Raw genomic sequence first — 12,625 nt, forward strand, 5'->3', positions numbered from 1 at the left:
ATATATATATAATTTTTCAATAAAAAGAATGTAGATTAAATTCTATATAAAATATAATATTATTATAATTATATTCCCTTCTCTTTAACACACTCTGAAGTGATTGGCCTAATTGGATGTAATATCTAACTTTCATATATTTAAATCTATTTAATGTATTTTAAAACTTTTTTAAACATGAATATTTTAGGTTAAAATTCTATATAAAATATAATATTTTTATAATTATATTCTCTTCTTTTTAATCCCCCTAAAGAGTGCTTGGCCTACAGCTGTTTCACTCAGCTAATGAAAAGAATGAGTCAGAATTTCACTTCTATATAAAATATAATATTTTTATAATTATATTCTCTTCTTTTTAATCCCCCTAAAGAGGGCTTGGCCTACAGCTGTTTCACTCAGCTAATGAAAAGAATGAGTCAGAATTTCCCTACTGGAGGAGCCATGGACACTCATTTTGCCAATATGAGGTCACTAATACAGGTAACATGACATGTGACTCTTCTCCCTCTTCCTGCCTGAGTCAGCGCTCTGATTTGTCTGTTCTTCTGATGCCATCTGTGACATCATGAGTTCTGAACATTGAGGGTTTTTTTTTTCTCTCCCCTCAGATCCTTGACTCAGAGTTGTTTGAGCTCATGCATCAGAATGGAGATTACACCCATTTCTACTTCTGCTACCGCTGGTTCCTCCTGGACTTCAAAAGAGGTAACAACACTGAAATAGAGCCTGTGTGTTTTCAAACACAGTGAAGATACTGTATCTCAGATTGTACCTTCATTGCTTAACGTACTGTGTATCTTGCGTGTCTCTGTCAGAGCTACTCTATGAGGATGTGTTTGCAGTATGGGAGGTCATCTGGGTCGCCCCTCGCATCTCCTCCAAGCACTTTGTCCTGTTCATTGCACTGGCCTTGGTGGAGGTGTACAGGGACATTATCCTGGACAACAACATGGACTTCACTGACATCATCAAGTTCTTTAATGGTGAGTGAACTGAACAGAGCTGAACAGATTTTCCATTTCCACTTCCATTGATTAACCAGAACAGATAGCTCCCCAAACTCACGCCATTGGTTGAGCCAACTTTCTCCATTGGCCGCTGTTCAATGTTAGTAATGTGTTATAACAAAATATTTTTTGAAAGCAACAAAATTAAAAACAAAAATACAGTAATAACAGGAATATTGTGAAATGTTATTACAATTTAAAAGAACTGTTTTCTGTTTTAATCTATTTTAAAATGTAATTTATTCCTGATATTGCTGCTTATTATTTTTGTGGAAACTGTGATTTTTTTATTTTTCTTTTAGGATTATTTAATGAATGGGAAATTCAAAAGAGCAGCATTTATTTGAAAGAGAAATTGCTTGTAGCAAACGTTGTTTGAAGAATGAGAGAGTATTTATTGCAAGTATTTTAGAATTTATTTTTTAAAAATATAATAAAATAATATAAAGTTTGATTCTATAATTGTTGTTTCCTAAATGTAATAATTGGCTTTTATTTGGTCATTATACTGAAGGTAATAGAAGAAAATACTTTCAATTATACAAAAATACTATTCCATTTTCATAGCATTTCTCAATAAATTACTTCCAACTTTAGTCCTTAGAAAGCAGAATGAAACAATAATATTATCAAAAACTGTAAATGTGTTAAAAATGCATTAAAACATATATTTTTTTAAATTAATATCTTCCGTTAAAACGCTAGCTTTGATATTCTTTAAATAAAAATAATTTGTTACTTTTTTTTTTTTTTTTTGCTGACCCACCCAGCATCTCCTTGCAGCCCCCCAGGCGATCCCTGAACCCTTGTTTATGGACCGTTTATAATAGATGTTTTACCATTATATAAAGAAAACATAACAAAAAAAGTGACCCTGAACCACAAAACCAGTCATAAGGGTCAATTTTTGGAAATTGAGATTTATACATCATCTGAAAGCTGAATAAATAAGCTTTTCATTGATGTATGTGTTATGATAGGACAATATTTGGCCGAGATACAACTATTTTAAAATCTGGAATCTGAGGTTGCAAAAAAAACGAAATACTGAGAAAATCACCTTTAAAGTTGTCCAAATGAAGTTCTTAGCAATGCATATTACGAATCAAAAATTAAGTTTTGATATATTTACAGTAGGAAATTTACAAAATATCTTCATGGAACATGATCTTTACTTAATATCCTAATGATTTTTGGCATAAAAGAAAAATCAATTTTGACCCATACAATGTATTTTTGGCTATTGCTACAAATATACCCCAGCGACTTATGACTGGTTTTGTGGTCCAGGGTCACAAATGACAAACTTCAGCTTTAAAATATCACAGCACAACAGTTTTAAGTTTTAAACCGGAAATGCAGCATGTGGCCATTTGAAAGTATCAGTCTATTGAGTAATTGTTTGTTAAATCAATCTTAAATCAAAAATCTTTGTGTTCCTCTCTAACAGAGATGGCCGAGCGCCACGACGTGCAGCACATTCTCCGAATAGCGCGGGAGCTGGTACACAAAGTGCAGACCCTTATCGAGAACAAGTGAGAATAAGAGTAGGCTGCCGCCCACCGAGTCCTGCCTGGCCGAATCTCCTTCTCTCGTTCCCAACAGCCCAAGGCTTGAGACTGGCCCGGGATCTGCCTCGACGTCTCTTAATATCGTTTGCCTGCCACAGAATGCCGTTGTGTCAGACCCTGGCGTTGTCTGCATGCTCGTGGTGTTTGAGCACACTGTGACTGAGGTTTTTTTCCTTTCTTGCTGTACACGCCTCCAGCACACACACCGCACCGATCAGGTCCTTTTAGATCTGCTTTTATAAGAAATGGGAAGCCTCATACAGGGGTGACAACTGTTTCCTTTCCCTAATGGCCGCTAAATGTACAGTAACTATTCCACTCTTAGCGGTGACGATGGTGTTTCTGAAAGAAAGAAAAAACGGCGTCGAACAGTTTAGCTGAGCACAGTTTTGAATCCTCAAACGAGGTTGCGTTACGTCAGCTCCCTTAAATAATATCTAAGCCACGAAGAAGTCGTCCAAACAGTGTGTGACCAAAAGGACTGTGCCAATAATCTTGTACTAGTATTTATATGCCTTGTTTTATTGTTTAGCGTCTCTATTGCCCCTTTTCTTCTGTACGATTCCCTCGATGTTTCGGATGATGGTGATGATGATGGTCTTGGAATAAAAGTAGTTGGCGTTGCCTTTGTAACACGTTTCACGACCTGCGTCCATACTTCTGCACTTTGAATCTGTCGCTCCGTGACACCCGTGATGCTTCTGAGTGATTGGTGTTATCAGGGGTCACTATACTTCCCTTAGTGTCCTAAAGTCTGGAAAGGGTCCAGGCTCTTCCACGGGTCAGAAAACTGCTTCCACTTGATGAGACGAGTGTGACGAAACTAATTAGTCTTTAGCGTGTCACATTTTAGATGCTGGTTGGCTTTGTTCACACTGCATATACTGTACACTACTGTTCAAAAGGTTGGGGTCAGTAAGATTTATTTTATTTTTTTTAATAAATAAATTTTATTCAGTGAGGATGCATTAAATTCATCCAAAGTGACAGTAAAGGCATTTATAATGTTACAAAAGATTTCTATCTCAAATGAATGCTGTTCTTTTGAACTTTCTATTTTTTTTTAAAGATTCCTGAAAAATAAAAATGTATCAAGGTTTCCACAAAAATTATTCAGCAGCACAGCTGCTGTCTTGAGCAGTAAATCAGCATATTAGAATGATTTCTGAAGAATCACGTGACACTGAAGACTGGAGTAATGATGCTGAAAATTCAGCTTTAACATCACAGGGATAAATTCGTTTTAAAACATATTCAAATAGAAAACAGTTATTTTAAATTATAATAATATTTAACAATATTACTGTAATATTCAAAAACATTAAAACAAATCTTACTGACTACAATCTTTTAAACAGTAGTATCCTGTTATTTTTCCACATTCCAATCTTTATTACTGATTACTCGCACTTATCATTTTGCAACTCTGATGATGTCCCAAATCATGAAAAAGAACTACTTGAATCTGATCTGACTGTTCAAAAATTGGATTTTAAATGAGAAATGTCACTAAATTTGACCTGCTTTTAGCACGTTTTGGCTGTATATCATCTAATGTGTCTCACTGCTCTTGTTAAAGGAACATTGCATACTAGTTGCACATTTTTAAGTGTAATTCACTTCCATACACTCTTCCATGTAATTGATGCCTGAGGCTGTTTGCAATGGAATACTAGCTAACTGAATACTTCACACAGAACTGCGTACTATTTGTTCTTGAATAGTATGTGAAAAAAAATGCAGTATGCGGTGCAGAGTGTGACATCCAATCGTTATTTTGGAAATAAAGTTATTTATAGTTGAAATTTTAACTTTTGACATTTTCTTCAAATGATATATTGGAAATGGACTAAGTCAAGCACATTGCATTGTGGGATATTAATATTCCATGCAGGGTGCTGATATAAACTACACATTTGGTCATCAGGGTATTTCACGCATACAGACAATTCACACATTAGTATGCGTACTATATACTGCAGAAGTAGTAGTATGCTAGTATGCTATTCCAAACAGCTTCAAATCCCAAAACCAACTGTACTTTATTCTAACAGCTGACAGAGATTATGGGAGAAGTGGTCTTATGATGTGACTATTGGTCACTGCCTCAAATCTTGCCAATTCCTTTTGTTCTTGGTTCTGGTTGAATGCGTGCGAGAGATGTTTTAGCCCTTATGAAAGGTTTACTTCAGACAGGAGCTCATGTACCAAAGCCTCTAAAACATATACACATGTGCAATGTTAAAACCATATCTCAAAGACTGTTGATTAGGTGTATAAAAGACAAATAATTTCTTTTAATTTCTACTGTGATACATTTATTATCCTCCTTTCCTTGTGTATTATTGCACTGTAAATAAAGAGAAAAGCCCTGGATTTCTATGAGGACACTACTGTCAGCTGTATTTCAGACTCTATTTTTTACTTTGGTTTTAGAGACTGGGCTAATCTGGAGAGCTGTACAATTGAAATGTGGGAAACCTTCGTTACTTGTTGACTGTTATGTCCTTTATCAACGTTGTGCACTGGTTTCTAATCGTTTAAAATATATATGTACATTTTTGTTTGGACGCCAACATCAGAATGAAGTATGCATTGTAACGGATGTATCATTGAATGTACATGTATTATGGGGAAAAAAATTGTTCCTTAAGATTAAAACATTTTCATATGCAGACTTTTTTTTTTTAGCCGTCTGTTCCACTTAATAGTGTACATTTTGAATAACTTAGAAGTTTAAACAGCAGATCAAAAAATATATTATAAATATTATAAAATATTTAAATATTAAGTTTGGGGACAATAAGATTTAAAATGTAGTTTCAAATCAATTTATGCATTACATTGACAGAAGGTAACAGTAAAGCCATTTCTAATGTTACAAAATATTTCTGTTTCAAATAAATAGTTGTTTTTTTTTACATTCTATTCATTCAATAATCCTGTAAAAAAAAAAAAAAAAGACAGATTCCAAAAAAAATATTAAGCATCGCAAGTGTTTTCATCCTAATAAATGTTTCTGAGAACTAATTCAGCATATCATGTGACACTGAGGACTGGAGTAATGATGCTGAAAATTCAGCTTTGCCATCACAGGAACGAAAAGTTTTAAATCAGAATATTTCACAATATTATGTTTTACTGGATTTTTTGAGCAAATAAATGCAGCCTTAGTGAGTATAAGACATTTCTTTTAAAAATCTTAATCCCAAACTTTTAAACGGTATAAAATATAAAAGAATGTAAGTAGCACAGACAATGTGCGCAGTGTATCAGAGTAACCGCTAGAGGGCGCACAAATGTCTTTAGATACTGTAAGTGAATGAGGCACCTGGTTTCCTTCTGCTAATATAAGAATGTGACTAATATCAGCACATTGGCTGCCAACAGCGCTCAGGGGTTTATTTCATTGAAAGAAATAAAAGAGTACATAATTATGATTTACACAAGTACAAAAATAACAATCGTAAAAACAACATCAAACATCACCGATGTGCGCTTCTCTGCCAATGGAGAAAATGTCAAGTGAGCCTCTTCTGTTCAACACTGGCAGCTCATTTATTACAGCTCTCAATGTACATAAGGTCACTCCATTGTGAATGCAGAGAACAAAATGCATGTCTATCTCTACACAAGATTTGAAGTCTTGCACATTATTCAGTACCCAAGGAATTGCACGTTACAAAGGCATGAAAATAAAAATTAAAAAACAACATTAAAATAGCATCTTCTAAAGCTAACGCTCCTCCATAAATATTTCCTTGCTGCTAATTAAATCCACTGTATTTTCTTATAACAGAATCACAGGTTTGTGTAGCCAGGAAAATTAATGAAAATTAGAGTACAGTGTAGAAAACACATTTTTTAAAAGAAAAGAAGAAAACACAAAATTCAGAACAGCAATGACATTCTTAGGCCACAATTGTTACAGTACAACATCAAAGGCCAGAACTGTCGAGGTCCCAGCATAGCGGGGGTGATGCAAGTCCATCATGGTCCCACGGCATCTGCTTCTACTCAGCCCTGAAACACAGCAAAAGCGCAGCAGCTGAGTAAAAGAGCAGCTACGTCACCGTCACCTCTACTGATGTGACAGAACGTAAGCAGATGAAGACCTGTGTGCCATATTATGATGCTTTCACAATGAGTATCGTAAAATAACACATACAACATACAAATGATTCTCAGGAAACAGTGACGTCTGTTTGCTAAATGTTTCTTCATGACTTAAAACAATACTGATCAAATTCACAGAATACTCTCACATTCTTTGATAGATTTGACTACATATAAAATGCTAAAGTATTATTAAACTACAAAAATATTTTGATTTTTTAAATGTTTAGCTTTTTGTTGTTGTTGTTATTTTCATTAATATATTCCCAGAATATTTCCCCCATTCATCAATACTTTTAATGTGTTTTATAGGAAGTTAAAATTAAAATACAGGTAATACAATTTATTATTATTTTTTTTTATTATTATTGTTGTTGTTGTTAATAATAATAATAATAATAATAATGTATCAAAGAATGTGGCAATATTCTGTCTTTGAACCATGTGGTTCAAATATATTAAGACTTAATATAAATCTGTTTCTGGAATAATACTTTAAATATGATGCCAGAAATATCAAATAATGTCAAATAATCATCCCTGGTATCACTGGTGGTAATATCAAATAATGAACAATTTCTGCAATTTTCAGAATACCACAGACATTTTGTTTTAATAATAATAATAATAATATTTTTCTAGCACAACCGGCACCATTTCCTTAAAATTACTCTTATACTGTAAAAATGATTCAAAACAAAGAGGGAGCAAAGTTTGCAAGTAAAGATGATAATAGCTCACTTCTACTGATAAAGCTCTCGTCTTCTCCTCCTAACTTGGGTTTGGCTTTTCTGGGGACATCTGAAGCTGCGATAAGAGAAACATCTGTTACACATGTGTGGACACAATACAGGACAGCCAAGTGTACTGTGTGAATGAACAGTTTTCACTGTATTTGTATTGTTCTGAGCATTCCTTCAGCGATGTTAAGTTTGATTTCTTCTTGAGATCAGAAGAGCAGATCTGATGAGAGTGCATGTGAGTCGAGTTGAGCATGTTCATTTGTATTTAGTGATTCTTTAGTCGTAGAGTTTGAATCGCAGCAACTCAAACCCTCTTAAACTTCTCAACACCCTCTAAAGGTGCTTTTCAAATCGTTTTGACACCAAGGACCCCCAAATATGATGAACATCTTGCAAGACATGCCCTTCCTATAAAGGCGGCTAAATATGAGGAAAAATATTCAATGATGCAATTAAAAAAACAACATATTGTTTGCGGTTTTTACTCGTTTTTTTTTTTTTACTTTATTTTCACTGTAATAAAATAATAATACATTGAAATATTAATTGAAATAATATTTTCTTTGCATTAATTTTGAAAAACCCTACTATGGAAGCCCGTTTCCGCCACTGAATAAAAAATAAAACAAGGTAATTGTGACTTTTTATTTCACAATTCTGACTTTTTTTTTTCCAGAATTGTGTAATTTTCCAGAATATCTTGCAATTCTGACTTTATAACACGCGATTTTGACTTTATAACTCGCAATTGCAAGTTTATATCATGCAATTCTGACTGAAAAGAAGTCAGAATTGTGAGATAAAAAGTCGCAATTATCTTGTTTTATTTTTTATTTAGTGGTGGAAACGGGCTTCCATACCCTACATACTACCTTACATAATTTGTTTGTGTTCTTATAAAATCAGTTACATATTTACTCATATTTTGAAGATCAAAACTAACGCTATGAAATCACTCAAAAACCTGCTGTACCATCATCTGTCCAAGAGGGGACAGTATAGGACTCGTAGTTAGCACACCGGCCTGTGACTATGGAAGAGTGTTTGAAATGAGGCCACAGATCTACAGCTAATGTGATCAGATCAAAAAATGAAAACATGAGATCAGAGGAGCACAGGCTAGAGGAGACCACAGGACACCTTATTAACTAGCATTATGATCAGAAATTACGTGAAGAGCAAAGAATCAGAATGGGTGGAAACAGATGTGGAATTAAATGAGCACCATTTTATTTACTGAAGAAAAAAAAATAGGAAGAACAAAATTCATTTTAAAAAGCCATTTATTATGAAGAGCTTAAGGACAGGCAGAATATCTACCATACCTGTGTTTGTTCTTTAAGAAAATCAGGTAGCTGAAATTCATCCTTAAAGACCTGGAAAAACAGAGAGCTGATTTTAGAGACTGTCACACTGTGCAAACACAGGAACTACACTCTTTCCACAGAAATCAGGGCACTACTCATTCATTACACATTTCAAAGCTCAGACTCTTCCCTTTTCTGTTTTTAGTTCTCTACCTGAAGTCATTTTAATCTTTAAAAACATCCTTCTAAACAGTATCAATACAAACGATTTTATATGCCTCCAGAAAGCAGTAATGTGGCCAAATGAAAAGTCTGGCGCTGAACGGAAAACGGAGTCCTCTTATGTGAACCGCTCTCTCGCGCTGCTAGGAGGATATTGTGTGTCAATTCCCAGGGTGTCTAACTTCACAAAATTCACGAGCTCTATCCAGGGATGAAAGAAAGAGTGAAAGACTGTGAGAATGAATGAGAGCCAGACTGAATGTTGGTATGAGAAGCACCCAGTACAATCTCCAATTAAGACACATCCAGCTGATCTCATTTCCTGGCTTTCTAAGCTTAGCTCTAGAGCTCATGCAGGTTTTTGGGTATGTCTGTGAGCCACAGGAAAGAAGAGCTGACCTGATGAGAAGCCAGGCAACTTGCCGATTGATCCACTATTTTCAAACCCTTTCTGCTGTGGCAGGTCTAGACTGCGAGAAACCTGAAGCTCTTTATCTTTATCCACTGCTGCTGGGGCTGTCAGTTATTAGAGCTCTATGAAGGTGTTTTTCTTATAAACCCCTCAATTCATTTGTGCAGGATCTCTTGTTCAGCCAAATCATGAAAAAATAAACTCTTATGAACCAGTTCTTTTCAGTGAATCAAAAACATTCAGCATGACCAAGGTAGTCTGATTCATGAATAAATGACTCTTACAAACCAGCTCTGCGTTTCCCAAAAACATTGTAAACCTAAGTTGATCGTAACTCCATTGGTGACAATGGTTCTACAATCAACTTAAGCTTACGATGCTTTTGGGAAACGCAGCCCAGTTCTTTTAAGTGAATCAAAAACATACCGTACAAATTGTGGAGTCTGATTTATGAACAAATGACTCTTACGAACCAGTTCTTTTCAGTGAATGGGAAAAAAAAACCAGTACAAAGTGTGTAGTCTGATTCATGAATAAAATTACTAAGTACAAACTATGTACTGTATCTAAACTATGTACCTTCCTAAACTATAAAGGCAGTTAAATATGAGGAAAAATATTAAACATGATTTAATATAAGACAACATATTGTTTGCAAAACTTTTTTTTTTTTTTTACTTTATTTTCAATGTGCTAAAATCATAATAAATGAATATATTAATTGACAAAATATCTTCTTTGCATTAAGTTTGAAAACCCGTGTACTACCTTAATGGCAATGAAAATCTTACATAATTTGTTTGTGTGAATGAAAAAAAAAAAAAAAAACTACTAACTGTGTAGTCTGATTTATGAAAAAATGACTCTTACGAGCCAGTTCTTTTTAGTGGATAAAAAAAAAATAAAAAATACAAAAACGGTGTAGTCTGATTCATGAATAAATGACTCTTACAAATCAGTTCTTTTACGTAAATAATAAAAAAAAATAAATACACAGCACAAACTGTGTAGTCTGATTTTGAAGCAAAAAAAAAAGCTATATTATAAAAGAAATATACCCAAATGAATCAGAATCTCTTTGAACAGAGCTGAATTAAGAGCCTGTGAATCAGAATCAAAGCAGGAAATCTGTATGGATACTCAGCCTTATTACACAATCAGATGGACATTTATTGCCATTAGGTTGTGACTTTGTCTTGTTTTTAATCAGTGTCACATAAAAAAAGTCCAACTTAAAAAAAAAAAAAAAAAGTATTCAGTTCCATAATTCCATTTCATTGCTCTCCATCGTTCTCTTTTCCAACACAACAATGATTCTTATGTAAATGATTTCAAAAGCATGTTTACGGTAAAGAGAATCTGAAACAGTCAATATAATTATAAATGGCTTCCATACACAAATCATTACATACGACTGGCTGATTTTGAAAATATGTCGTTTTTTTCTGAGGGTGTTTGGGTTTCTTTTGTAAAGGGGAACTGAGTGAATTTGGCTCATTCTCCCCATCTAAGCCAGCTCAACCATGGGATATGACTGTTACGCAAGACTTCAGACCGAGAGGAGTCTCCAGGCTGCTGGTTAAAGAGAGCTGGTATCACTGGTGGGTCAAGAGGTGGGGGTTCAGCCATTGGGTGTAGAAGGAAGCGAGTTCATTTGGGGTTAGAGTCGAGTTGGCTAGCCAAACTTGCGGTTCAGAGCCTGAATGGAATTCATTCGCAATGAGAAAGGCGTGCATGTTTCCCATTTCCCATTTCGTAATAATCTATCACTCGTCCAAGACTGTTAGCCACACTAAATCCTGTGAATGTTGCATTAGAGGTGAGGATTCGTAAGTCGTATCACCATGGCTGGAGAACAAACAATAGTTAGGAGAAAGACAGACAGACTCTTGCTCACATATTTTGGCTGTGACTAGATCTGGTTCATTCATTTTGTTTGATGAATGAGTAGAACTTGTAGAACACAAAAGTTTAAAAATGTATATTTTATCTTATCCTGCCCCCAAACACTCCTTCATATCCCCATAAAACAAGCATCTGACAAGCAGGTCTGTATTTGCTTCAATGACATATCTGGTTCTCTATGTTGGATTTAACAGCAGTGACACACAAACTGAGACAACAAGATCTCGTATGACATTTGTTTGGCTCACTACCACCAAGAAGTGAATTTTTCAGCGCTGATGTAATGGGACCAGAGGTGTAAAGAATACCTAAAAACCATACTTGAGTAAAAGTACAAATACCTTACAGTGAAAATGACTCCACTACATGTTACAAATAACCAATTTCAAAACAACTTGAGTAAAAGTCTTAAGATTATCTGATTTTAACAGTACTTACGTATTTTACTTATACTAAATACAGGCTCAAAAAATGCACTAGTCAAAGAGACATGCCCGTGAAAAACTGTAATGTTGTGGAGAAGCTGGGGGAAAAGGCAGAGGCAAGCATTTATGTGCAGGTATTTAATGAAAAACTAGAACAAACAATAAGCCACAAGCCAAAGGGAACAAAGAACAGAAAGAATGACTGGCAAACAGACAAACATTACATTTGACAACTCCCAGGAACTAAAGAAAAACTAGGGCTATATATACACACAGGGTTAGACAAGCTTAACAAGATAAGACACACCTGTGGAGACTAATCAAGGGGAACCAATGAACAAACCGACTACAAACTGACTACAAACACCACGGGAGACAGGAAGTGACATAAAAGTCCAGGGCAAGGCACAGAGAGCATGAAACAAAAACAAGAAAGAGTTGATTTGTGAGGAGAGCAATCACGTTTATTATCTACAACCAAAATAAAACTGAACACCTCAAAATTACATAACAAAAAAACAATATCCTTCAAAAAGGTCTCTTCAGTATAATGGATAAATAAAATAATGTTAAGTAAAATTAAAAAGTCTTCTTGCACTGGATGTGCTGGTTTGGGCCTCATTGCTGGCTGCAGTCATGTCCTCATCTTATATATAAAACACCTGTGATCCACAAATACTTGCTAAGGAACTCGCATGCACATAAAGTAGCCTTGTTGAAAAGTTTGGGTAAGGGCAAAACGCACAAGATGCAGTACTTTCAGTGACCTGTAATAGGCAGTATCACGTCTTTTATAGCAGAAATAAACTGCTGCAGAAAAAGCTAGGTACATGCAAAATGTAATGTGTAACTGCAACACTCATTTCAAATGTAGTGGAGTAAAGAGTACAGATACTCATTCAAAAATGTAGTGA

General features: G+C 34.8%; 2 protein-coding genes across 4 annotated transcripts in view; one reads left to right on the plus strand and one right to left on the minus strand.

The window, feature by feature from the left end:
- LOC107657565 (small G protein signaling modulator 2) overlaps positions 1-3,462 on the plus strand; it is a 51,202-nt gene extending 47,740 nt beyond the window's left edge. The window contains exons 21-24 of the mRNA XM_016445710.1: positions 374-483; positions 612-708; positions 819-986; positions 2,461-3,462. Coding sequence (XP_016301196.1) covers positions 374-483; positions 612-708; positions 819-986; positions 2,461-2,549 — 464 coding nt within the window. The 3' untranslated portion in view covers positions 2,550-3,462. The remainder of the gene's footprint in view (positions 1-373; positions 484-611; positions 709-818; positions 987-2,460) is intronic.
- The window catches only part of LOC107657564 (protein-tyrosine sulfotransferase 1-like), a 68,027-nt gene that overhangs the window by 9,606 nt on the left and 45,796 nt on the right, over positions 1-12,625 (minus strand). For 2 of the 3 annotated variants that reach the window (XM_016445708.1, XM_016445707.1), the window contains exons 4-6: positions 8,766-8,816; positions 7,439-7,504; positions 6,534-6,604 (exon numbers count right to left, since the gene is read on the minus strand). In XM_016445708.1, the coding sequence (XP_016301194.1) occupies positions 7,469-7,504; positions 8,766-8,816 (87 nt within the window). In that variant the 3' untranslated portion in view covers positions 6,534-6,604; positions 7,439-7,468. The remainder of the gene's footprint in view (positions 1-6,533; positions 6,605-7,438; positions 7,505-8,765; positions 8,817-12,625) is intronic. The other variant, XM_016445709.1, reaches the window with a different exon arrangement.

The sequence above is a fragment of the Sinocyclocheilus anshuiensis genome, unplaced genomic scaffold (assembly GCF_001515605.1).
Source record: "Sinocyclocheilus anshuiensis isolate Anshui unplaced genomic scaffold, SAMN03320099.WGS_v1.1 scaffold255, whole genome shotgun sequence".
NCBI classification, from domain to species: Eukaryota; Metazoa; Chordata; class Actinopteri; order Cypriniformes; family Cyprinidae; genus Sinocyclocheilus; species Sinocyclocheilus anshuiensis.